This window comes from Molothrus ater, chromosome 3 (assembly GCF_012460135.2).
Source record: "Molothrus ater isolate BHLD 08-10-18 breed brown headed cowbird chromosome 3, BPBGC_Mater_1.1, whole genome shotgun sequence".
Taxonomy (NCBI): Eukaryota; Metazoa; Chordata; class Aves; order Passeriformes; family Icteridae; genus Molothrus; species Molothrus ater.
This window is the reverse complement of record NC_050480.2, coordinates 65,005,901-65,033,348: the sequence shown is the minus strand read 5'-3', so window position 1 is coordinate 65,033,348 and position 27,448 is coordinate 65,005,901. Positions and strand designations below refer to the sequence as shown.

At 38.5% G+C, this 27,448-nt stretch overlaps 1 protein-coding gene across 1 annotated transcript in view; it reads right to left on the bottom strand.

Annotated features, from left to right (window-relative positions):
* Positions 1–27,448, bottom strand: part of ROS1 (ROS proto-oncogene 1, receptor tyrosine kinase) — a 67,465-nt gene that overhangs the window by 22,205 nt on the left and 17,812 nt on the right. Inside the window, 21 exon segments of the mRNA XM_036381075.2 lie at positions 491–678; positions 2,671–2,788; positions 3,257–3,431; positions 4,430–4,606; positions 5,424–5,656; positions 9,618–9,759; positions 10,178–10,395; positions 12,227–12,403; positions 13,312–13,598; positions 14,004–14,215; positions 14,695–14,897; positions 15,479–15,542; positions 16,359–16,621; positions 17,389–17,551; positions 18,115–18,272; positions 18,661–18,875; positions 20,852–20,952; positions 25,134–25,325; positions 26,283–26,464; positions 26,963–27,016; positions 27,019–27,072. Of these exon segments, the coding sequence (XP_036236968.1) occupies positions 491–678; positions 2,671–2,788; positions 3,257–3,431; positions 4,430–4,606; positions 5,424–5,656; positions 9,618–9,759; positions 10,178–10,395; positions 12,227–12,403; positions 13,312–13,598; positions 14,004–14,215; positions 14,695–14,897; positions 15,479–15,542; positions 16,359–16,621; positions 17,389–17,551; positions 18,115–18,272; positions 18,661–18,875; positions 20,852–20,952; positions 25,134–25,325; positions 26,283–26,464; positions 26,963–27,016; positions 27,019–27,072 (3,576 nt within the window).

The window sequence follows — 27,448 nt, the reverse complement described above, 5'->3', positions numbered from 1 at the left end:
CTATGCAGCGGAGCACACCTGAGAGAACCCTTCAGCTCCCTGCTATGTAAAAGTCTTTCACTGCACAAAGTTCTCTTGTAGGCTCTATGTGGATGTGTATTTGGTCAGACTAATCCTTCTCCCAAAAGCACACACAAAGTGTAAGTCTAACATTCTGGCTGAAGGCAAGAAGTAATTCTGATATTTTTACCCAGTGGGTGAGCTTGCCTTTTTTTCAAGAATCACATCATAAAGCAGAGTGGCAGAGCCACAGAGACAAAGTGCTATAAATGAGGAGAAGCACTTTTCAGGCCCACTGTTCTGAGCAAAGGAGCCTGGATGAGCACTGGCAGCAGGGGTCACAATAAAAACATATCATTTATTACCTATTAGAGACATTATCTTTGCAGGATTATTGTTATTAAAATAGCCAGTCTCTGCTCCTAAATTGGTATGACTATTTAGAATAACAAAAAAAAGGATTAACAGAATACAGAAGTACAAGACATACCTTCACTCAAAATTATATCCACACTAACATCACTGTATTCACCAAGTCCCAGCACATTTGCAGCTGCTGCTCTGAACTGGAAAGTTCCTTCCAAGTTCTTGGCCTTCCATGTGCAAATACTGCCACAGGAGCCATTGTAAACCACCTCCCACGTGGACTTCACATTGCTGCTGTTGCCAGACTGTTTCCTGCAGCATGCACAGCACAACACAGGAATGTCGTTAATGCCACAAGGGCAGTTTACTGCTTCACCCCCAGCCCATTCTTTGCTTCAGTTCCATGGTTTTCACAGCATTTCTCTCTCTGCATAAAAGCTCAGTCTGGTCATGGGATTCTGGCTACAGAGAAGAAAATTCTGGCATGCCATTTCAGCTATGCTAGGAACCAAACATCTTTATCTTGGGATTGGAAATTAAATACTAGAACACTTTAGACATGAAAAACTGTTCAATATATGCCTGATTCATCTGTTTCAGTATATGCCTCACAGCCAAGATTTCAAAATGTTCTTATTTTGCTTTCTGGCAAAAAAAAACCAAAAAAAACAGAAACAAATCTACTGTGCTAGAGCTTTTTTCCCTTCCAGACCCAAGGTAATTCAGTATCTCTTGTGCATCAGGTTTCACAAGCTAAATGGGAAGCAAGTCATTGGCAGTGGAGATACCATTCTTTAGCTAACCACTTTCCCATAGTATCTGCTGACTGCTGGGTGTCTTTTTTCCTTTCCCCATTGGACTGAGATTGATTGCTCACAATAAATTCAGAGCTGATTATTCACCAAGCAAAAGAAGACCACATACCTAAACTTGAAAGGCCATATCTGAAATATCATTTCATGTCACACAACACTGTAATACATCATGTGAAAAGACCTTCATGAGCGAGTCACTCATTCTCCCAACACACTTTAATGAAGAAAAAAGGCCAAACACTTCTAAACCAGAAAGACATGGGAAAACTTACGCCCTTGGTGTGTACATGTTGCCACTAGAGCTATACGAAAAACAGAGGTTGATTAAAAGGGTTAGGCAAACATTTTCTAGAATGCTATGTAAGTGGCCTAACATTTTTCTACCTGGTGTGAAATTCAGTCAAAACCATCAGCCTGTGTACATTCAAACTGCAAGGGAAAAGCTGACTACATTAAAAGACCATCTCAGTGAAGCATTATGATTCCAGAGATAAGTAAGCTGGAATCTGGAGACCACAGCAGCTAATGCACAGCCCTGGCACAGACCAAGGGACTGACCTTTCCTTACCCATCTGCAGAAAATCAGGTACAGAATATCTCCTGGCATATCAAAATTATTGTTTTCTCAGAGCATGCAGATCAGTGCTCCTGCATGCTCATGGAACTGTAGGAAGCTTACAGCACCAGGAAAATATGTCTGGGTGAAAACTTATATAGGTAAAGCATTTCCAGCTCAGAGTGCTGTCAGTGCTTAACTTTCATAAGCACAGAGAAAGAAATAATGGCTGAGTTTAGAAAATTGCTTCCCTCCATCAGTAATGACTTCAAACAATCACTGGAATATTTCAGAGGATATATTCTCCTAGTTTTAAAATAATGCATTAATTAAACTTTGCACTGACTGCTTTAAAGGAATCTCTCCAGAGTCATGGTCAAAAAATTAGAAACTCAAAGTCACTGCCTACAGCAATATACTCTAACCTGCTCAATCAGCCCTTCCAATGCCAGTGCAGGAATAAGAGTGAGCTGGCACTCTAGTGTGACATCAGTAGCCCAGGCAATTGGAATTTGATCACAGAGCACTTTAAAAATTATGCAGTCATCCCACATGGGTAGGAAGACTTTCTTTCTAGCAATATTCTTTCAGTCCTCTGAACACTAATATATTTATGCATATATATTAGCCAAAAATACATACTACATGTAAGATTTGTGATTTGAAATTCTCTCCAAATCTTCTAGTTCACTGACATAGATCTAAATATATAATTGTATTTCAAGATTACTCTGAAAATGTTGTTCTGTGTTTTCCAGAAATTTTCTGGAAATTATGGGTTCTTGGTTTATCTAAGAAAGAGATCCCAATGGGAAGAGCCTTTCTGATTATATACATTTCATTCTTCCCATCAGAGCCAACCTGAAAAGCCCAGCACACCCAGATTTGTTCTGGGCTGTTACCTATGGGAAGAGTGCTTCATGCATTGCTTACCTGCCCTCTAAGATATAGTATATCAGTTTGCTTCCATTGTCCTCAGCCTTTTCCCACTGTAGAGAGTTTTTGGAGTCTTCGGCTTTTTTAGGAACTCCTGGCTTACTGGGAACACCAGCTTAAGCCAAACAGAGAAGAAACAGAATCCTTAAAACGTGTTTGTAGCATGACAAAGGGCCAACAGGCACAGAGAAAAATCTGATGCACACATGAGTGTTTAGACATACAAAAGGAAAGAGGTTCTATATTAATAATCCTCAGAGAGAATGAATCCTTGGCTTTCTCTTTGTGATGGATGAATTGTAAAATTTTTACCCACATACAGCCTTTCACCAGTAATGAGTTCACTTGCATTATAGACATTTCATTTCAGTTCCCCTCACTCTTTCCTCTGCTCCACTTGGAAATGAATCTCATTTCTTTCCCCCTATTACATCTGAATGTATGGTATTGTGTTATTCATTTTTCAAACAAACAGAACTATTGGGTCTTAGTATAAGAAAATTCACTGCTAAATTTTTGAAAATATTATGTTTAATGTTCACATCCTGTAAAGTCTTAAAATCTTGCTATGCTAAGTGCTTACCTGTAGTTTTAAAGCTTGTGGAAGAAGAAGTGCTTTTCACTCCTGTGTCATAAACTACTGTGACTCTTACAAAGTAGTTGGTCCAAGGAAGAGTTCCTGTGAGGTTGCATTTGTAAACAAGATTTCCTATGCACGTAGTGTTCACAGGAGAAAACCAGTCACTTTTTGTTGGCCACTAGAGAAATAAAATATCATTATGGTCAACTTTCTGCTGAAAGTGTGTCACAGTTCTATTCCTGGGTAGATCAACTACTTTGCCACCTCTTAATATCATAGTGGAAATATGACGCAGGTGCTCTTTCAACCATGGGACTTTGTCCTCTCAGAGACCAAGGACACAAACCCTAATTTTCTTCTTTGTTTTCAGAAGACCTACAAGTCTTGGCAGTAACAAAGAATAACAGATTAAGTGCCTGCTTTACACAGCCAAAAGGAGCCTTCCCCTTATATTTCTGGATCATTGTGCCCATGAGTTCAGCTTGACATGATACAATTGAAAGGAGGTGGTGGGTTAGTGGAATTGTGATGTGACATTTATTTTAGGGCAGGGAAATGTTTGGTGTAGGTCTATTGAATGTGATTCTCTATAGTAAAGAATCTGCATGATCCAGTTTAGGACATGAATTTTTCTGTGTCCAGTGGTTCAGGTGTTGAAGTTTGAAGTTTCCATGCATGCTGCTCTCACTGCAGCCCTTACTCCTTACTTCTTGGACCTGGTCTTCTCTCTGGCATTTTCTCCTAACCTCTGTCACAGGAAAATAAATCCAGATACTAGGTTGTAGCTAATATTTACTGCTGAAAAACCTTTTCTTCTTTTTCTTGTGCAGGGCAGACATAGGATTTGCAACTGCAAACCCAGTTGGGGCAGGGCAGTGAGGAAACAGGGATAGGACTGCTGAAACAGGAGACTCAGAAGGAATTCTGGTGAGGTCATCCAGGATGTCCTTTGGCACTATGGAGCACTAAATGCTACAGCTGCACTCCTCCTTGTTCCTGGCAAATGCTGACTCCATCCTGCCCCTGCTGAGCAGCTAAGACTGACATCACCATGCCCAAATTATCCACTGAGACTCATCATGTACATCCTGCCACCCACCCTGTCCTGCTTACTAGGGCAGAGTAGGTTAAATTTTCTCCTGATCTGAAAACCCCAAAACTTAGAGGTATTTTTACCTTATGCAGCTCAAACCAGAAGCTGTTTTCACTGATGTGCAGAGGAGCTCTCCATTCTAGCTGGAAACTGGTGTTTCTGGGGACTATGATGATAGGTGCAGCTGGAGTCTCAAATGTTTTTGCAATGATTGGGACACTTTCAGAAAACCAGTTCTCATCAGGATGAAAAGCAAGAACCTAGTAAGGCAATGGATGAACTGTACAATACCAGAGCAGTTGGAAAGGCAGCTTTGCTTTAGCAGCACCAAGTGTTTGGAAGACTAACATTTCAAACAAGACAGTATTCAGGCAATAGAGATTAAGGTGTAGAAAGATTCTGCCCCTCATAGCTGCAAGGTTATATACCTTCAGGCTGAAAGTTCATGTCCAGGAGTACCCTTCCTCAGAGACTTCTTAGTTTCCCATCTCAGATTTCTACCAAGTCCCTTCTCTTTCTAGATCTTTCTTAAATGCCACACGCTCTTACACAGCCATGCAGATGTCTCATCACATATGAGGCAGTGTTTTAGAACCACAGAAACACAAAGTCAAGAAGTGCCTTAGCACATTGCTTTTCACTAAGCCACAGGCATATATGAACAGTTAGGTATGCATACTTGCATACACACATACAGGTATTTAGGTATGTGTGTGTATATATATTTCCCATTATATTATCCAAATCATTTACAAAAGCCCAAAATCAAATTAGGACCTACAGATCCCCTCCTGCCATCATCTGAATGTTCTCCCAACTGTGTAAATCACTCTATTTGTGATACCCAGTGCACATTCTGCAGACAACACGTTTACTTGGTTACTTTTGAAAATGTCACTCTGATCATAGACCTGCTGTCCAGATTAACTATATTTTTCAGCTTTCATCTGTAAAGGGAGAAGTAGCAAATTTTGTTCTTATGAATCCATGTTGCATACTTTTATTTGTCTACTTTGCAGAAGAGAAGTCTAAAGATTTGCAGGTTGAACAGACTAGTAAAACTACTTGCAATGATACCTTGAAGGAATTATTTGTTCCAGGTTGGAGCCCACTGACAGACCAGGCAAGCACCTCATTTGAAAATTCACTTTTTCGCAATGGTGTCGCTGGGACAGGAGGCAACAAATTGACAGAGATCTGATAGCGGATGGATTCAAGAGGTCCATTTGGCTTCAGAGGTTCACTCCAGGATATGTTGATGGTGGTGTCAGACAAAACTAATATTTTAATAGTGCTAACTGCCTCTGGTACTGAAACAGAAAGAAAAATTAGTCTCCCTTTTACAGTAGTCAAGAAATGTCACCAAGGAAAGAAAAGAAAGGATGTATGTGTTTCATTCACAGGACTGAAACTCCACATATGTAAACACTCATATTCTGGTATAGTCAGTCAGCTGAAGACAATTTCAAAATATTTTGAGGGACTTTTAGTATTTTCTTGGCTATCTCAATACCCAAGCAGACAAAAAAACAAAAAACCTGAACAACAGGAAAACATATATATATATATATATATATATATATATACATACACACCTTTATATTTATAGTCATATCACTGAATTCATGTTCCCTCTTAGCTTCCTAATCAGGGTCTCAGATGTGAGTTTAATATGGTGTTTACTTGAATATGCACACACACCACAAAAAAAACCCAAAACTGTGCACTATTTCAATTGGAAAGTCTTTTCTTGAATGGAAACTTATGAGGGAAGAAAATCCATTATTTCACATAATTTAATTTTTTTTCTCAGAAACAGAGTCTGGCTGAGCTGTGTAAGGAAGAAATTGAGTTGCTGATCAGATGTCCATACCAGCTGGTTACTCACTAATTGTTCTGGAAAAATCAACCCTTCCTTTGAAGCTTTAAGATCACAGACTTTGTAATGGTATATGGTATGCCCCTACTCTGTATAAAATATTCTTTATTTCCTATTGAGCTGTCCAGAGAGGTAAAAAGTTAACAAGTCATTACACTATTTATGTTCCCAACATATCAAAATGATGAGTCCATATGTTTTAATTCATATCCTAGTAGCAAGACTAGAGATTATTTAATGAAATATACAGAAACTAGACTAGGAAAGGACAAATTTCTTATTTGTCTAGCTAAAACATATGTGGAGTAAGAGTGACACTCTGTGGCAAGAGCAATGCATTGTCTTCCTCTTTTTTCATTCCCTCTACCTTGCTATTTGATGGAAAGCACAAATTATTCCAAGCTTCTTTCGCTTCATTAGAGAATTGAGAAAAAGGCATTGAGGGAACTCGCACAGCTTCAGAGGTGTTAAATAGTGTACACACTTCAAGAGGCTCTAGCAGCATCTGATTACAATTTAAACTGGCAGTTACATTCATGAAATTGAGAACATAAGTGTCAGGACACATATAGCTTCTATTTACAGCTGGTTGGAAGTTTTTCAACAAATTTGAAAAGCTCTGAATGCTGATACAAATATCTATTCAAAATACTCAGGGTTTGTAAGCTGGGGTGGGGTGAAGGTTTTTTGTTGGTTTGCTTTGCTTTTTGTCTAAGACTTGATTTTCATCCAGATTTTTCATTTTGTCCCAACTAGAGAAACCTGTTCTGAGTTTCATATTTCATTTTAACACGAGACTAAAAAATTCCATTTGAGTGGAGCAATCCAGTCTCCCATTTTATAATCTACCTTTATGTTTCATCACTGAAAGGATGTACATTGCTGCAGCATAGCACAGTTTCCCATACAAAAAAAATAATTATGTCAATCCTTTCCACATCCAAATAATATATAATGTTATTAAATCTATTAAATCACACAAACTTTATATTACAGATGTGGAATCCCATGCAAAGAATTGAAATCTACTGATAGAAGGCTAGAATTGTTGGGTGTTTGGGGGTGTTTGTTTTACTCCATAGGAAGATTGAATCATCAAGGTTGGAAGAGACTTTTCAGATCATTAAGCCCAACTGTCAACCAGAACTACCACTGTAACCCCTAAACCACATCACCCAACACCAGGTGCCTCTTAAACACCTCCAGGGATGGTGACTCCACCACCACTCCCTGGGAAACATATTCCAGTGCCTGACCACCTGAACAGTGTGAACATTTTTTCTGATATCTAATCTGAATCTCCCATCTCAGATAAAGGCCATTGCCTCCAGTCCTCTCACTGCAGGCAAGGTAGAAGAGACCAGCTCACAATATTCAGGAGATCCACATAGGGTGGGAGCATATTTGCTTGATGTTGCAGGTGCTAAGGGATCTGACTGTTAAGAGAAAAATACTCAGCATAGTTGAACTAGAGAACTCTGAAAGTGTAGCATGTCTGGATTCCATGAGAAGGGTTGTAATATGCCTGCACCTCTTGTTTCACTTCCATTTGAAAGATGAAAAGAAGCTCACCCTAAACAGAGGGTTTTTAAGGGGAAAAATGTGACTGCTCCCAGGATAAAAACCAGGGAATGATCTGTGCATAAGAGAAGCCACTGGCGGCTCACAGGTGATGCTCTCCTTTGGACAATGGTGGCAAAAAGAGAGGCTGATTATTCTATGAATGAGCCCTTAAAGAAACCTTTAAAGAGTGCATCCCTAAGGAAAGAAAAAGGGAAATCAGGACTCCTGGCATGTACTTGTTGCCAGGTATTCTGGATAAAATGTTTTCTTGGGCACAGTTGATCGCTGGGGAAAGAGACATTGAGGAAAGTAAGAAAAATGCAGTGGCGGCTGTCCATACTTTAATTCCAGTTATTCCATCAACTTCTGAAGCAGCCAAAATGCACAGAGAGGTAAAAAGAAGTAAAGGGAAACTTTAGGAGTCCTGCTGTGGCTCCCTCACTGCATGTCACAGCAATATTCACATGCACAGCTGTGCAGCACGGCTCTGTGCCAGCCACAGCCAGCCCTGATGCAGCCAGGCTAAGGGAGCCAGTGCCCAAGGGCTCTGTGCCTCTCAGTTTCACTCCCTTACCCTCTCTAAAAAAAAAGAACTGCTCCAACTCTGCAGAACAAAACCCAGGCAAAAAAACTCATGAAGATGGGGGCCACAGTATCACCATATCCCAGTGAGTTCCACACCAAGTATCCCTAGGTACCACCTCCGCAGTCTTTCAGCAAAACACAGATACGCTGTAGACTTGGCTATAATTCTGACTTGCTGACTTAGGAATTAAGAGAGGTGCCTGATGGCTCTGCAAATGAAGAGTTTATGTGGATCAAGCTGACACTGGCTGCTGACACCAGGCACAACAGAGCAAAACTGACACAACACAAGAGCAAGCACTACGTACACCATGGGGGATAGCTACCCCTCATAATGGCTTTCCATGTTTTCAGCAAGGGACTTCAGTAAAAGCACAGAGAAAGTTATCTGCAGAGGAGCACAAAGACAGCTCCTCATAAAGACAAATGTGCATGTACAGAATTGCACATGCAAAACAAGAAAAAGTGCTGAGCAAGATAGTTCTATTGGGCTGGGCTGCAACACATGCAAAAGCATAACATGAACCTTTTGCATGATCCTTCTCTTTCTGGAAAACATCAAGAGCTTCAAGAAAACTGGCACAGCAGCTGCCCCACAGCTGCAAACATGTAGGGTGAAGCAAGGAATGAGTAGAATCATCTTCCTGCCCTAACTGAGGTATTTACAAGCACAGGAGACATCCAGCTCAGACTGTAGTATTCCCACAGAACAAGGACTGAAAGGGCACATCAAAATTCTTGAAATCAACTGAAAATGAGCTGTTTTCATTCAGGCCAAAAGTAAAAACGAAGTGTTGCCTTTTCAGCCTGGTTCACAACAAAACAAATCTGCATTACCCTTAGAAACAGCAATCATGAGAGCAACATCAAGCCAAGGGAAACAATCTTAATGCTGAATGAATACATAACACAGATATTTAAACATACATAATCACACCTACATTCAAACACAACTTACTTAAAGATGCGGTTCAAGGCAGAAACTGCAACTGTTTAGCCACTTTTAACCATAATTTTTCTTTCCTCAGGAAGCAAATAAGCCAAAGCATTGAAGAATAGATACAAATATATTGAATGAATCTTACAAATTCATCAAGTCTGTTTGCCAAAACCTTGTGAAGATCTACCTAGGTTATATTTTAATCAGACTGTTTGTCCACTTTCTGATTTTCAGCCCAAACCTGCATACATCTTCCTCTGAGATGAGAACTCAGTTCAAATTCAGAATAAAATATGAAACAAACCTCCATATAGAGTTGTGCCAACTGTGCCTTCTCCCACAGGCAGCACTTCCTCTTCTGAATAGTAGTTTTTCACTGCAACTTGTATGGCATAACTCGAAAATGGCTGTAGGTTCTCTAAGACAGCAATAGGACCCTGATATTCCTGTAAGTCCAAATCAGATAATAAACATGCAATCTTAGAAAAGAGAGACATATGTCAACCCAATCATCTGTCAATGAAATGTGTGGTTAAAAAGTAATACAGTGGTGTTTTTGCATTGTAAAACACTTTAGTGTTAAAAAAAAATGTTTGAATCACAGTTTTGGTAATAGGTCCCTACAGAAAGAAAGTACATACCAAAAAACAAGACAAAAAGAAGGGGGGCTCTTGCACAAAGGAAAAACTAAGGTATCTACCACTTACTAAATACCATAGAGAAAGGACAATTACTGTTGGGATGCAGAAATGGACAAACTCGCTGACAGAAAGCTACAGAATGGTTCATAAAGTCACTAGAAGCGACATCACATTCCCTGTTTATAGATGGTATCACATGCATTTCTGTGTGAAGTAGCCATACCAATATTTTTTGCTGTGGAGTAGACAAACATTGCCTTGAGTTCCTGCAGATGTTTGTCATTTGTCTGGAAAATACCAGGTATGTTGGCGTAGGCTGGGATATGCCAGGGCAGAGCTGCTGTGGTGTGAGAGATGGCAAGCTTAATGTAAAACTGGTGTTAGTTGTAGCAAGGATAGTAGGTTTCTCAGTGTCTGGCAAGAGAATCAGGCATCTTTTATCTAGGAAAGACATTAAAAGATTAAAAGTTAAAATTATGGCTGGACTAATGCAAACTTGCATGGGATTCTGCCACCATTCATATGAGAAAGCACAACTACAAAGTATTCTTTCTGCTCTCACAAAGAGAAACAGAAGAAAATTCTGCCTGAAACAACTTTATTTGATTACTTTCATGGACACAAAAATAGTGATCCTCAGAGAAACTCTTATTTATCTTTGACAAGATACAATTTTAATAAAGAATTTAGGTTCTTCTTGAAGTAGAAGACGTAGATGTACAATTTGCTACTTCTTTGTAGGAGGTGTAGCAAATTGCAGTTGCTGTGTTGTTAGGGAAGCACATATTGATGAGCCCAAACTTGCCTGTAACAGGAAAGACAGATACACTGCATAGACATTGCCTTTCTCTAGCAATTAAATGTTATCTGCTTTTTCTTCCAGACAGTTTTCCATGTGTAATGTAACAACAGATAATGAGAGACATATGTGGGAAGTAGAAAAGGAGTCTGGAGGAGAAAACAGTATAAAACTACACTGACAGTTACTGAAAAGTAACAAAAGAAAATTGATGTCTTTTCTAAAACAAAATAAAAATATATTAAATGGACTTCCTGCTAAGAAGTAAGAAATTTAGGTATCTGCACAGGGAAGAAGGTACAAGGACCAATTCTTGCCCTTAGGCCACAACAACTGACCTCATAGTTAAGATCTTTTGTCCCAAAGCGAGCAACCCTGCCATTGCTATCAAAGTCAGGTTCATGCATATTCCTCCAAATGTATTTGCAGCTGTCAATGTAAATTAGAAAATCTCTGTGGGGATCTCTGGATAGGAATAATCTATTTGGACTGAAATTTGGTTCTTCCCTTTCTGCACCAGCCAAGCCTGGGGCTCTTGCACGAAACCCTGTCCCTGGGGATAGGGATTGGCACATTCTGTACCAGGGCCAAACCAGGCTCCTACATCAAAGCCAAGCCCACACAGATCTCATGAGAACAAACATGCCCGAAGTGTTGGCAAGAATAGCCTGAGCATTGGTCAGAGCAGGCATGACTGTGCCAGCTACTCAAAAGAATTTGAATTTTTTTTTATTCCAAAGAAGTTCATATTATTAAATATTCATTCATATTTGCCAGGGTTTTTATGTAAAATTTGAGTTCAATAATTATTTTGAGTATATTCATCATGCTAGTAGCTTCTATACCTCTGCATTTATAAAGATAATCACTATAGGTATCATGAATCCTGGTTTTTCTATTAAAACTAATGTTTTATTTATTTCATTATCATTCTACAATGGTTTGTTTAAAATATCAGGAGTTCTAAGTGATGCCTGGGTCTGCTATAATGTAACCTGTAGTTGTCTCTTGGGTACTTCATTATGAATTGCTTTAATAAGCAGAGTTCTTATCTCTTTATCTTTGAAAGGACAGACATTTATTTTAGTTTTATACATTTGTGAACAAACTCAGAAATCTGTGTCACAACAGGGATCACTATCAAACTCTGGCTACAACACTGTGCAACATATTTTCTCTTTTTCTGTGCTGTAATGTGCACCACCTTTTCTAAATCTCCATGTCTGACACAACTTTGAAAATAGGCATAGTTTGGCATTAACAAACAGGTGAAATATTCATCATCATGACCTTCCATTGTATTCAACACAAGACCAGTCCTTATATTCATCCTTTTTAAAAAGTCCAAATTGTTTCTGTCTAGAAGGTACCTGAATCCATGAAGCATACTTCACATAAATACACATCTGCAACTTAAATACATGCTCTGACAGAAACTGGTTACATTCACAAAAGAACCCAAATCCCCTTTACCTGGATATGATTGTGCTGCTGAGCTGTAAGCTAAGATTTTCAGCGACTGGTTTGCTCTCTTGTGAAGAAAGTGACTTCTGTTTTCTTTATCTGCTAGCCAAATTTCAGTGTATTCCTTTGTTTCAGCAGTCCAGTATATAAATTTCTTATCTGCAGTCAAGCTGCCAATTTTAATACCTGTAGGAAAACATTGCAAGAATAAGTTTTATAGTCAACCCTGAGCAGATGATTTTACAAGAGCAGAAGGGTGCTTCTTTTCACAGTGAGTCAATACAGCCATTTTGGCCATACTGTATCCCCAGTGACCTCCCCTTGACAAGAGATTTCTGATATTTCCCAGCAGGTCTCATGAAGCTAAGACACTGCTATTCCAGTTTACAGGTGTAGATTTGAAGGTGTTTAATTACCCATAATTATGAGAACTGCTATTCAATTAACAAACACAAGAAATGAAACACGAAAGCAAGAGCTGTCTAAAGAAACTTTGCTCTTTTTTCCAAGATGAAAACCACCATGATCTGCCATCTCTCAGGAACAACTAAGACAGCTCCTCTGGTAACAGAGCAGCTTTACCAGCACACCTCCACAACTGAGCAACCAAGAGTAAGTGTTATTATCACAAGAAGTGATCACAAGACATGGATCATTTGTCATACAAGACAAATTATCTACCTGCGTGAAGTACCTTCCCCACACGATGAAGTCTGCAATGCCATTTTCAGGCATGAGTTGTTACTGTATCTTTTCATTGAGATTAACTGCAATAGATGTAGCTAATACAAAACGCTAGTAAATAATGTGTTAATATTCTAAGTGAAATCTATTGACAAGTAGCACTTGAGGCCGTAGCATTCCTTTTACATCTTGCTAGAATACACACTTGCATCAGTAAACATCTTCACACTGCTCTTCTAGTTTGTATGAATAAAGTTTACAACTGGAAACACAGAACACAAACATTTGACTATAGATGAATCAGTTCTATAATCAGTGCTTCATGAATGCTATTTTCTGAAATGAAAGTTGTTTGAAGTAAGAGACAGCAAGAATCACAAACTACCTAGAAAAATAAAAGACACTCAGACCTTGAATATTTGGTATTTTGATAGTTCTCCAGCAGTGGCAACCATCCATGTCTGAGGCCCATATTTCATCTCTTCCTCTGATGAAAAGCAGCTGGGGATTTTTGGAGTCAGACAGATCTATACTCATAGGCCTTCCCAGCTCTGCTTCTGTGACATTACAGGTGCAGTAGCTCCTCATCTGTTTTTCTATCAATCCATGACCCAGGATGTGGTGCACAGTGTTGTTCAGAATATCATAATAAAACACGCGGCTGCCATTATCAAACTCTTCCAGCCAGTACAAGCGGCTACCAAAGAAAATGCACTGCTTTCAGTAGGAAAACTTCAACCTGACCAACCTAAAGGCAATCCTAGTCTGACACAATAACTGGCTGTTCTGGATAAAATGGTTACTGCAAAAAAAATGTTATCTGTGCTTACTTGCATTTGCATTACACATATAGAAGTATCTATCAGTATTTAAGCATAATTTAAAATTGTTACTCAAACACAAACATCTTTATGAAATTAGGTATGTCCAAGCTCAACTAGCAGTACTTAAGTGGCACTACATTCAAAAATTTCTGAGATTTACATAATGCCAAAACTCATCCACTATAAAAAGTCCTTTTTGGTCCTTAACAGTTCAAGTTTTAGTGAAAATCATGTCTAAAATTTGCTCTTAAAAAAGTTATTACTAGCATGTGCCTTACCTTAAGAAAGGATTTGACAACAGAGATGATACAGTTGAATTACTTTTGCTGAGCTGCTTGTTCAAGGCTTGTAAAGATTTTTTTTTGAGCTCAAGATCAATAAAAAATATTTGAGTTTCATTCTGTGGTGTTTTCAGGGCAACAAAGAGATGCCTTGCAATCCAGTCAACTGTGATGGCTGTGACATTGTGAAGATGCACATCTTTGAAAAACTTAAGAAAAAAATCAAAAGGACAGAATTTTCCAACCTGATGCTAAGACATTATGAAAACCAATTTGTTTCTAAAAGAAAAATGCCTGCTTGGGAAGTAGAAGCCAAAATACAAAGACGTGTCATGGACTGGAAATATTTTTAGAAGAATCAAAACTATTGTTTCACAAATATCAATTGTTGCTTCCCTATTCTTGAAATTAGAATGATGTCAATAAAATAAAATTAAATTAAATGCGATACAAAATATTAATTTCTTATATTTACTAGTATGAATTTTAAACTGAACATCTAATAAAAATATCAACAAAGCAGATGTCAGTAAACCATTTATGATAAATAGGACAACTTTAACAATGGCATACTCTGGTCATTTTTACTTTTTCAAAAACACAGTTGGCCATAAAATAATGGCAATAATGGTCAAGTAATGATAATTTTCCTAGATTCTCTCAAGTAAAGGAGTGACCAAAGGAGTACCTGAAACATTGAAGCATTCTGTATATCGAGAATAAAAAGAGAATCTTCAGTGATATGGTATGCTTTGTCATCATTAGCAATATAACAGATGTCCTTTACATCAGTCTTGGCTGAAAGTTCCCAGATGGTATGACCACTATCTATGTCAGTAAGAAACAACTTGCTGGCAGAAATAGTTATTAGAGTTGGGATAGGGAAAAGCTCTGGAAGGAAAAGGGCACAGCACAATTAACAAAAAAAATCCCATCCTAGATAAACACAGTCATTCATAAGGAAAGCAAGTACAAGATACAAATAAATGTTGGGTCTGAACTTATTGTATTTGCAACAGAAAATAAATAAAGTAATGAGATGCCCTCTTGTCATCACAGTCAAACTACTAAAATATTTTCAGTGACATTGTGAATGCTTACCTAACAAATTTAAGCACAGCAAAACAGATTTGCTCATTTAATTACCTTTAACAGCCAAACTAGAAATATATTATGATCTCTAGCAGTAAACAGGTTACAGGTGAAAACCTACTGTTCTATGCTAACCTGGAGTTGCACAAAAAAGCTCATTTAGCATAGTTTTGAGGAAAGGCTTGAAATTCCCAAAATTTAGTCGAATGATAAGGAACGTGTTAATCTTTCATATCAGAGGAGGTAACCATTTCCTCTGTTGTGTTTGCTGTATGTTACATAACATGTTGGAGGCTATTTATCAGATTGCCAATTTCTTGTACTGTCATTTCACCAGCTATTGCACACAAACCATGAGATGGCAACTAAATCATCCATACCTGATGAATTCCTCTCTGCCATGTCAGACAAAGGTCCTGGACCTACAGAGGTGAAGGCCTGCACCTGTGGGACAAGAGATTGATACTTATGTTAACTAACAGCAGAAATGACTGCATTATAGAGCCTGTAGAGCCAACAGAGACAAAACCCCAGTCTGTTCATCTAGGAACATAAGTGTGTGCTCTGTTTGACACAAGGCTATGCTGGTCAGTTCAAAGGCTGCATTCAAGTTGGGACTGTTGCTATGAAGAGAACTTTAACCAGTGGCCCAGAGATTGACAATCCATGCTGCATCTACCAGTTAGAGCTCAAAGGACTCCAGACCGTCTTTTTGTTTCCTTTCCCAGCCTGGAACAATTCCTACTATTTGTTGACCTTGCAACCAACATGGTGTTCTCTCTCATTAGTCCCTGGTCTATGACATGCTCTCTTGCTTTTAACTGGTGTTTCAAGTACACATTCAGTCTGTTCCAAAACTCATCCCAATGAAAAAATGACTTCTTGACAAGTTTTGAACTGGAAGTCTCTTTCCATGGAAGCCACATGAATCCTTGACTTTCTCAAACTGTGGCTCTGTTCAAAAGGCCTGTCACTCTCTACCACATCAGTTGAATCTGTGTTCAACTTGCAGTTTCTAGCAGTGGCTTGGAGAAACCTCTAGAAAAGTTTCTTTTGGGCTTCACCATTGAGTGAACAACATGATACAAAAAGAAGTTAAGCCAGGTAGGATGCATGGGTGAGTCAGCAAATCAGCAGTTCTACAAGCAGAAACCACAAGCTCTTGCCCCAAGCCAAAAAAACATCTCCCAGGCAAACAGATCAGACTGCACAGATAACATCTACCAGCTAGCACGAGACAAGCTTAGTAATTTTTCATACCTGAAACCTTACTGTGAGGCTGGGAAGCACATCCTTGAGAGAAAACTGCATCTGGGTGGGTTTAACATTGCCTTCAATCCACTCCATGAAAGTGCCAGCAGTGCTGCTCTGATTCACTAGCTGATAGTAAACCCTGAACTGCATTAATATTCCATTATCCCTTTCAGGTCTGTCCCACCTGAACTCCACAAGGACTTTTCCATCACTTCCACGTAGGTTATTCTGTAACACATATATTCTAGGGTTCCTAGGGGCTGAAGGAACTGTATAAAAAATAAAGATAAAATACACAGAACAAAAAACTCCTGTTAAAACACAAACTCAAACCTCATAACTAACTCTAAAGAAGATTATCTAAAACTTAATGGTTATTCCTTTCTGTTTTTCATTGATGTGAAGCTATCTGATTTTAACTTACCTAGCCAAAAGAAAGAGCTCTATAAACAGGAAAAAAATTGCACTCCTGCACTGAGATTGGGACATATCTTTTTAGCCAAGTCCTGTATGTAACTATGGGGCTGTAAAAATTTTCACAACACAAAGCATATTCTATTTCCTCTTCTATTCACTTCAAAATCTACTGCATCTCATAAGCTTTCTCAGTGCTTCAGTCACTCAACACTATATTTCAGCTAACTTAATTTTGACATGCATAAGAGCAAAAATAAACACAGAAGCAAGAGTAAAATGTGCATAACATTTTTTTAAAATCTACTAAGTGATTAAGATATTGCATGCAGCTTTTCATGTTCATTGTAATGAATTCAGTTTCTCTTTCTTGCTCATAGTCACAGGCACATGCTGGATATATTGCCCTGCATTTTCTGTTCTGAATTCAATTACTTCAATTGTCTGCATTTACGTATGCAATAGATGACTGCCAAAGATACTCAGAAACATGTCCTTGCAACTCTGCCTGCAGCTAACTAGCTCTGAAAGCTGCTCATCCTTCACCAGGGCTTCACTTGCTGACACTGAGCTTCTCCCAGTACCCATTACACATGAGGAACAGGATGTAAAATTTTAGTACCTCCTTCAGGAGCCCGAAGGGATACAGATGTCATTGGTGCCTTGCCCCAGTATGTGTATGGAGTGACAGTAAAATCAAAGAGTGCAAATGGTTCCAGCCAATCTACTTGGTAGGATGGCACTGTCAGATTATGGGGGTGAAGGCATCCTTCATTCTCCAGAGGCTGCAAATGAAATTAAACAGAACAAAATAAAGCAAGACATTTTTCCTTTTCAAAAGGCCTTCAGTTTTCCAGAATTCCCTCACCAAACTGGTCACCTAAATCAAAACACAGCTTCTCTTCCTGTGAGTGGTCATTGTTTCACCAGCTCCTGTGGCACTGGTGGGTAGTGATGTGCCAGCAATCTGCCCTTTGAATTTAAAGTAAAGCTTGCCAAATGTACTAAAGGGGGGATGGAGGCTACATTTCACATTCAGGCAAAGCCTGTCCCACTGTTATCTCAGAGGGCACTTCTTCCTCTGAGTTACTGTAAGAGGCTTTCTCATGAATTTTTGATCATTGTGTTCTCCTTGCCTGACTACTGCCATCCCAGCCACTAGCCCAGAGCCACTGCTGGCTGCAGTGGTGGAGAAACTGGGCAACTTGCACTGTGTTTGCAATTTAGTTTAGTTCTTGACCAATTTTTAAATGCCAGAAAAGAAACAAACTCAATTTCTTTGTAAAAAGAGCAAGTAGATGCAGTAACACATGTAGATAATAGGTAGGGATTGCGTCAATATTCTCACTTGTAGAGATTTTGATCCCACGCAGTAAAAGACAGTTCCCCATTCCACCTTTGTGGAGGGACTCCAAGTGATGTGGAAACTTGTGGAATTTCCTTTAATTCTGAAAGAAGACTCTGGCACTGAATCTGGAATCACTTTTGGCATAGAAGAAAAGTTTCCTATCCATAAACAGAAGAAATAATAATCATCTAAGGAATGTGAGGAATAGGTAGACTATTCAAACATGACTTAGAACATGGAAGTAAATCCTGTAAGCCAACATTAAATAGAAACAATAAATAGCAACAGCACATATTCTTTTTATCCATATGCTTACCCATCAGCTTTTATAATTGTACATTATCCTGATATATGTATCAGGTGACATATATACACACATATATCAGGCATATCCTGATATATTTATTATGAGTTATTAATATATTTATTAGTAATTTGCTCTTATCCTTCTCTTTTGTCAAATGGGCAAAGAATTTCAAGAATGAAGAATTGCAGGCTGATAGTGAATACCTTTATTGAGGCATTTAGATAAAGAAAATAATGTACCTGGCAAAGGTTTAAGTGATGCCTGAACAAGGGTGAAGGCTGTAAACTCTGCTGGTTGTGAGAAGGGAATGCTAAGGCTCTGATTGACTTCCTGGACTGTAATGAACTGAAGCCTATTAATCCAGAACAGACGACCACTGTAGTATTCCAGTGAACCCGGAGATATTTCTGAAGTACTCCATGCTGCAAACTCCGTGATGATGGCATTACTACAACTGCGGAAACATGTATGAAATTAGCAAACTGATAGCCCACATGTAGAGGGAACAGCTTTATGCAAGGTTTGACATGCTATAAAGTTTTTTATAATTCAAGTTCTTAATACTTATAATTCAAATTCTAAAATGTAGGAGGCAGGAAGTCAAATAATTTTTCTTTAAGCTCTTTAAAGAGGAACACTTTTCAGAATATGAGACATCACAGAAAGAACAAAAAGACCTTCATTCCCTTTATTTCATTGGAAAACAGTTATAAAATGGTTTAAAATTCTGCTGCATAGGTGCAGAAAAATGAGTATTTTGAAAAATCAGCCCACCTTCTCTCAGCAATTCCACTGAAACAGTGAAGTCTACCTCAGAGCATGAGATTCATTCTACTTCACTAGATCAGGAACCCAGATTTATTTGACTCTGTTAGTTTTCTTTGATTATTTACTAAGATCTATTAACATTTCTCTTTGCTGGGATCACCCGTGATTTAATCTGCCTTGTATATTGTACGTCAAAACTTACAGGCCTTTTTAGGTCCCAATTTATCTTGGTAAGAGATTAAATATGTTGTAAGAGCTGTCATTTTGCCATCTCAGAAATGTCTTTGAGCTTAGACACGTGCCATCCAAATAAATTTGGAAAAGCTTTGACACACCATCCAGGTCCATTAGGCTGGATCACTTCTAATCTCTGCATTCTGGCATACCAGGGACAATGATTTATGACTGCCAATTGATTCATAATGGAGCTGTATGTTCCAGCTAAAACTAATCAACATATTTTGATTCTTTAAGTGCTTACTATTAATCATAGAAAGTCTAAAGTCTGTCAGAAAATTCATCTGATTCCACACAAAGCCAGCCTGCAACATTATGGGCACATGTAAATACAGATGCTGCTCAATTAAGTTTAAGCAATCTAATCTGATGCTTGAAAAAAAAATTAAGATAATCACATTCTCCACATGGAAGGGAGCAAAAACATAGTTTCACAATTACTATGCATTATACACTTTGCACTTAGAGAAAACCACCATTTTTCTCAAGGCTTTAGTACATAATCAAGCTAACTCATAAACAGTGTTCTTTATGTTTTGTGTTAATAAACTTTGCCTTTCTGGAGTTATGCAGCCATTTCACATTCAGGATGATCAAGAAGAAAGCCTGCTGAGTACTGTTTGCTCAGGTGAGAAAGTGGTGTCAGTTCAAGTCCTGAGATTCATGAAAGATGAGCCAGTTACAGAGCTCCAGGCACTTGGAAGCTGTCAAGCATTGTAAATGCCAAGATAAAACAGACAATAAGCAGCAATTATTTCCTTAAGCTAAGTCTAAAAATTGATGAGCATGACCTCAGTTCAGCTGAGGTTCTGTACATTGTTCCTCTCCCTGTAAAACTGTTACCAACCACCACAACATGTAGTTTGCCATCAGCTAGCCATGATCATTAGCTCTTGGTTTTGTTTATTATTAAATTAGTAAATAGTGTGCCCAGCACTAGACTGTGGCATTCACATTCTCTAAAAAAATCCCTTCACCCAGGATTTTTCTCTGGGAAGCTGAGAAACCTCAGAGAAAAGGAAAACAATTCTTATCTCATTTGCTTCTCCTGTGTTATGCGTGTGTAAAATGTGTTTGGAGATTGTTTCATTGGATTCTGGTGAATTGTTTTGACTCATTGGCCAATCAGGGCCAAGCTGTGTTGAGACTCTGGAAAGAGTCACGAGTTTTCATTATTATCTTTTTAGCATTAAGCAAGTATCCCTTCTGTATTCTTTAGTTAGTATAGTATAGTATTCTTCAACATAATATAGTATTATAAGCTAATAAATTAGCCTTCTGAGAACATGGAGTCAGACTCATCATTCCTGCCTTTGTCAGGGCATTTCCCAGCAAATACAAAACTGGACAACATTTTTTTCTTAAAGAGTATGAGAAAAACTAGAGAATGCAGACTTTCTTATCTCTGCAATATATATTACTTACCCTTCTTTGCAGAGAGAAGCTCTGTATAGGTTTAGATATAGACTATCTCGCACAAGCCAGTACAGAAAACCATAGGTGAGATCCAAAGTTACACCAACCACCTAAAAAAAACAGTCCAACTAGGAATTGGAACACATCTTCACTTCTGAGATAAGCACCCTTAGGCATAACTGTTGTCTAGACAACATCATGAGTTCCTCTTTATTGGCAAAAATAGCATTACTATCATGAATGCTTATTCTAACACAAAAAGAGATAGCAGTAGAAAATAATCAGTTCCTTGGTGGACTCCTATTTATAGCAGCTGATAATTTTCCAGATAACATTTTTTTAACACCTGTCACAGTGTTCATCCCTGGAGTATCTGAGTACCTCCGATATGATGGCAATAGCATATCAAATGCTTAGTGGAAGTACCTGTCAAAATCTCCAAAACACCTCTGGTATTTTAACATTCTTTGTCTGAAACAGGTGGGTGATATCCAGCTTGAAAGTCAGAATCACCTTTTGAAAAAAGCATTTCAGGTTTTTTGTCTTTGTTTTCCAGCTTTGATTTTACACATAAACAGTTAAAATATTGCATTACTTATGGAAAATAGATGCAAAATTTTAATTCATTTATTTGATTAAGCAGGAAATTTGAATATTTAAATTTTTGTAAATAATTTATTATTAAATAAAGTGGGGGAGGAAACCAAACAATCTTCCTGTTCATTACTTCAATGCTTCATCTTCCTTTAAGGGACATGAAAGATTTGTTATTTCTTTTTAATAGGTTCTAATATTCAAAATAGAGTTTTCTTGTTTCTGCAGTAAACAACAGATCCAATGCCATATGCAGCAGTAATAAAAATCAGATCTTTAATAATCTGTTGTGTGAATAAAAAAGAATTTGCTTCCATAAGTTAGTCTGCTAAATGTTACCAAGTTTAGTCTATTTTATATCATTAGCACAGCTAACAAGTTGTTTGGGGCCTCTCTGAACATGTTTTCCAGCAGCTCTCAAACTTCTCATGCAAACACTAGTCATAACTATTCTCTTATAAGCTTAAATTTCCATTATGTATGTAAGTGGAACAGCCTTTTTTTTCCCTAACTCTTCATTAATAAACTGCAGAAGATGATGACAGGAAAGCAAATGCTATATCACTTAGTTGTCTGTTGCTCCTTATGTAATCACATTCTTGACATATTTCTGTTGACATTGTATGTCAGAAAATCAAGGTTTGAATGATTGCTCCTGTAGGTTGTCCTGTTAAAAATATCTCACAGCGTGTATGTGCCCAAGTGTATATTTAGTCAGTCGTGCTATATTTTATCCCATTTACCTATTCTCCCTCCCATGCTCCACACTAAATGACATCTTCCTGAATTTATGTTGCTTTTTTGAACCTTTGGGTCCCTTCTTCCTTGCCCCATTTTTTTTTCTGCAGCTATTACATTTTCCTATAGATGTGTCCATCTTCTTTATCCTGACCCCTGTATCATCATTATTAAAAGGCAAATAAATATTTGTACTATTCATTTTCAGGAGTTAGGCAGCAGTTTAACACCTCCTTTCTGTGATGCTTCAAAAACAGGCAAGCACCTTCCCAGCTCATGAGAGGTACTAGTTTCTGGGCACAACATGTGTTTGTGATGGTGCAGTGTAACTGAACATCATGAGATGCAGGATAAACTTTGCTATTTGAAATACCCTTTGACTAAAAATATTGAAAACATACCTAAAGGGTCCTGGCCCCACTTCCATATACTGCGCTTTGCTGCTCCCCTATAAAATTACTTTTGTTCTATCATACTGTACAGTGTAAACAACTTACTAAGAGCTTTGGAAAGTCTATGCCAGATCCTAAGTTGGGATAAATCAGAGGAGCTCTGCTCAAATCAATCAAGCTCTGCCAATACACACCAGCTGAGCTAAACAACTGATCAGAAAACAAAATAATTGCCATAGAAGGATTTAGTTCCTGCCAAAGAAATTAGACTTTCAAAGCTCTGCCTTTGTATTTGTTTAGGAAACCTGCCATTTTTACAGTAGGCTCTTTCTATTCCTATTCCTAGCATTCAGATTTCAAGCAAAAAGGAAGTACAGCTACAAACTGCTGAAGATCCAGCTGAACAGCAATTCTTTATCAGAAAAACAGATGGTGAATACCAGTAAGAATCACTCACATGGAGAACATACTTTAACTGTTGGATAACAGCAATTAACTATTACATCTATGCTTTAATACTGAGGTAAGACATGCCCTTTTCACGTAAAGAACTTCATTGTGCAAAGAAAATACATATTAGTACCTGTGCAAACATGTATTTACCTCTTGATATTGAAACAGTAAGCAACCAGCTCAACAATTCCACCATTAAAGAATGTTGTGCTGTCCTTTTTTTTCTGATAGTTTTATTCTGAGATTTATTTTAATAAAGAAACACCTGTCAGCTACAACTGGTCACTTCTCAATCTAGACATTTGTATTTGGCTTTTTGCCTGTGTGCATCACAGCAGGAGGCTGAGTTCAGAAGTCAGTGCACAGATTAGGGCAACAGAGAAGCAGGAGAGGAGATGTTTGTTTGTAGGAGGTGTGAATAAGTGAATGGTTGAAGGCTGGTATCACTGACATAGAGAAAGGTGCAGAAAAAAAAAAAATGACAGGACCAGACAAGCAGTCCTACTGCTGCCAAGGTTCCTGAAGCAAGAACAAGAAATTTGAGGTTAGCATGAGGCGATCCAGAGAAGCAAGTAGAGAATCAAAAGAGAAGGGCAAGGAAGTTGAGGTTTGCCACTTAGAACATCTAAGTGGAACATGTCAGTCCTGTGCCACAGATCATCCAGAAGACATGTCCAAGTGTGCCGCTGAGCTTGGACAACATATACCTTCCCATGGAGACAGTCCACACCAGCCAGCTTCCAGAGAGGTAGGGAGGCTAGTACTGGGAGAGAGATTGGCCCTTTGCAGCACAGACTTTTCTCTAATGTACGAAAGTTTTACAGTTCCTCTGTATGCAGGATTACAAGTATAGCAGGTGGCACACCAGAACCTGCCTTCCTTCTTACCAAGCCCTCATGAAAGTAAAATACCTGTGAGCTTAGCTGGCCTTTTGGAATATTAATTCCCTTTCATGGACTAAACCAGGCCTGGCTTTGTTTTATGATCAGAGAAACACCAAATTCTTTTCTTTTGGTAAAAGAAAGTTAAATATTCTGGGGGATGATACAAAGCTAACTAAGAGAGATAGATCTCTAAAACTGGAGAGAGGCTTCAATGGACAATCTGGCTTCAGGTTAAATGGGAGTACAATTTGTATAACAGGTGGAATAAAAACAAAGACTGGGCTTTAAAGGAAGGAAGAAAGTGAGGGAGGCAGGGAGTAAAGAATATGCTAAGACCTTGGCAGATCTTTTCATGAGAAGAATACTCAGCATCAGAGTTCTTCCATTGTGTCGGCAAGACCAAATTCCACCTACCAAGAATGAGGTCAAATCTCACATGGTGGCAGAGGCAGGGTGGATTTGGAGAAGCTCACAATGATCTATGAGGAGCCAGCAGTGAACCAAGTTTTTAAGAGACTTGATAGGACATCAGAGAGGGGTGAATGTAGAAGAAAGGCAGAGGAGAAGTCAGCAGAGATATGGAGGTTGTGCAGGCCTCAGAGCATAACAAAGTGTCTCCAGGTAGGAAAAGGGAGCTAATGATCCACATATTACAGGATCTTTGGTGAGCTATTGGTGGAACTAGCATCTCTATTTTCCCTCTCCTTTCTACTTCTGCATGGGACCTGTTCTCCACCCTAATACAGCTAAAACAACAATTCCCTCTCCCTTTTTTCCTCTGACTGGAGGCAGATGTGGCATCCTCACCAGCACTGTGGCAGCAGCAGCAAGCTGTGCCAGGCTGCAACAGGGGCAGATGCCATTCCCCCTCTCTCATCATCACAGGTAAAACCTGTTTCTGTAACAGCACTTCTGCAACCCTGGTATCCCTGCCAAGTGCTAAGCCCCAAAACTGGCCCTGTCAGGTCCTGCAAGCTGAGGAACATCACAAAAGAGGCAGAATGCTATGAATCTCTGGATCCATATTTTGATGTGAAAGCCAGACATGACCATTAGACTTAAACCATTTGGAAAAAAAAGAACCTTTCACATGTGAGAAGGAGCAGCATTGCAACCACAATTTTGACAGCTATGAACACTGACTATATTCAAGAGATCTAAATACTAAAACACACACCACCCCTCCACCCCATCTCTCATAGAGAGAAAGAGAAGTAAAAAATCAATCACCTGTTTACCAGAAAACTGTAGCTGCTCTTGTAACATGAAGTACTCCTCTCCATTCAATCTTGTGCTCTCCACTGAATACATTGTGGCCCAGTACAAATAGCCATTTACTGAATCCACAACTAGATCCTTCACTGGGAATACAACATGAGCTACAACATCTATATGGCCTCCCAACAGTGATTTTCTGTAGATCTAGGGACAAAAGAATTGACTTTAGCATCACATCAGCTATGATCAGCTTAGTGTACATTAGTGACTTTTCCACAGCTGTTTATCAAAAGACTGTGCGAGCCTTCAGCTTTCAAAGCCTAAACCTTTTGCATTCAAAGTAAAAGGATGAAGAATAATGCAAAATTATTAGTTCATTTTTGCCAGAAAGTAACAAAAGAAAAAAGCTGAAATAGCTTTTTCCCTTCGCTTTCCCAGTTTTGGCAGCCTTCTGTCTGACAGAACTTCTCACCCACTTCATATTCACTATTCACAAGTGTAAATGAGGGTGCAAGGCAGTGTGAAATCTGGCCTTCTAGCTCCAGTTTTTAAAACAGCTTCTGACTTTGCACTTACAAGGAATGAAAGGCATAATTTGACAGCACTGCATAAATTAGCACTACAATTTTGAAGTCAGATACCTTTTAAATAATTCACATGTCAGTGTTCCTGATATGAGAGTGTACAAAGTGCAATTGTAATTATTTTTTAACTGCAGTGATCTGCAAAATATCACAGAGCAGAGGTCAACCTTGAAAATCTCTGTGTAAACAAATAGTGCCAAATTTGATTAAAATAAAGTCCATCTACTTCTTGGCTGAGATCAACAGGGCAGTCTCCATTTTCACTATCTTCATTAATTTTCACAATGTTGAATTGAACAAAACTGTTGATAATATGTTTGATTTGCCTGTTTTGCACCTGGTGAATTCAGTATCCTGCATTAGTGAATGTTAGTGTATATTTTACCCCAAACTTCTGTATAACTGTGGAAAATCACTTAAGTAAAGAAAGGCCTCCTTGTTCTACATTATAATAGCAAAGGTCCAACTGTATCTCAGGTTGCAAGAAGTAGGGATTATTTTCCCAAATACAGCCTTACAGTCTTTATTGTTGACTTAAGGTTTTTTTTTTTCTTTTAAGAAATGCAGCTGTACCTACCATATTTGCTTTGCCAGCCCAATACAAGCACTGACCCAACCAATCAAAGGCCAACATCCTTGCATTTCTGACATCAGACACATAAGTGCTCTCATTGGTACCCTTTCTTTTGTTCAATGTCCAGGTCTGAACTTGCCCCATGGAATTAATCCAATAAAGAGTGTTATTATACCAGTCGAGGTCTTGAAGAAAAAAAAGATGTTAAGCATTACACAAACATGTAAATTTAAAAAAAACTCCATTGTTTTAAAGAATAAAAAGCAGTCATGCACTTCAGCTTTTTTAAAATCAATACAAATGCACAGTTAGGCTCAGCTAATGTGAAGGTAAATGCTTCCTTACAGGAAATAATGTACATGTATTGTACATATATAGCCCTGATTATTATAAATGTATGACATATATTGGGATGCTGGAGACAGACCTATTTAGTTCAGAGGGTTGATTTTAGCTCTGCTGTAACTGTGGTGATGTCAGAAGGGTTTCACTAAGGATTAATTTGACTCGTAAAATAGAAGGGGATGAACCCAAAGTGTTGGATCAGCGAAGCCGCTGTACTGCTCTGCACAACATTCAAGTCTAGAGAACTCTTGTCTTTCAGTGCTGTTGGTGAAATTTATGGAGAGCTAAGAAATGCCAAAATGCCTGTAGCAGCAGCGTGCAAATTGTTTAGTATGTACCTGAAACATTTCTTATATGAGGATGGATGAGTTCTCCTTGTCTGTAGCTATCAATCGCTGCTTCCAGAGACCCTCAGGCCCCACAGCCAATATATATGGTTCTTCTTCAGCTACAAAGGAAGAAAACTGCAGTTGTGCACACCAGCAAGCAATTTATCTTAATATTTGTATTTCAATAGCAGAGGTTCCTGTTCCTGGAAAGTTACAAAAGCACCTTTAAAGCTGCCCCTGTCCTAAGGAATAAAGGACAAAGAAGAAATACATGAAAATATCATAATTTGGGGAATTCAGAGATTCAGGGCAGCTTCAGATCCAGAACAATAAGGCAATTTGGAATCCTATTAGATGCTGAAAAATCACTGTGGGTTTGGAACTGTCTTTACCAAAGTCAGGTAAAAGTCACCCCTAAGACAGTCCAGCCCCTTAAACTGGAAGCTATTTTCCCCTCAGACTTAGGTTAATTTGGGTGAACAAGGTTTCAAAAAA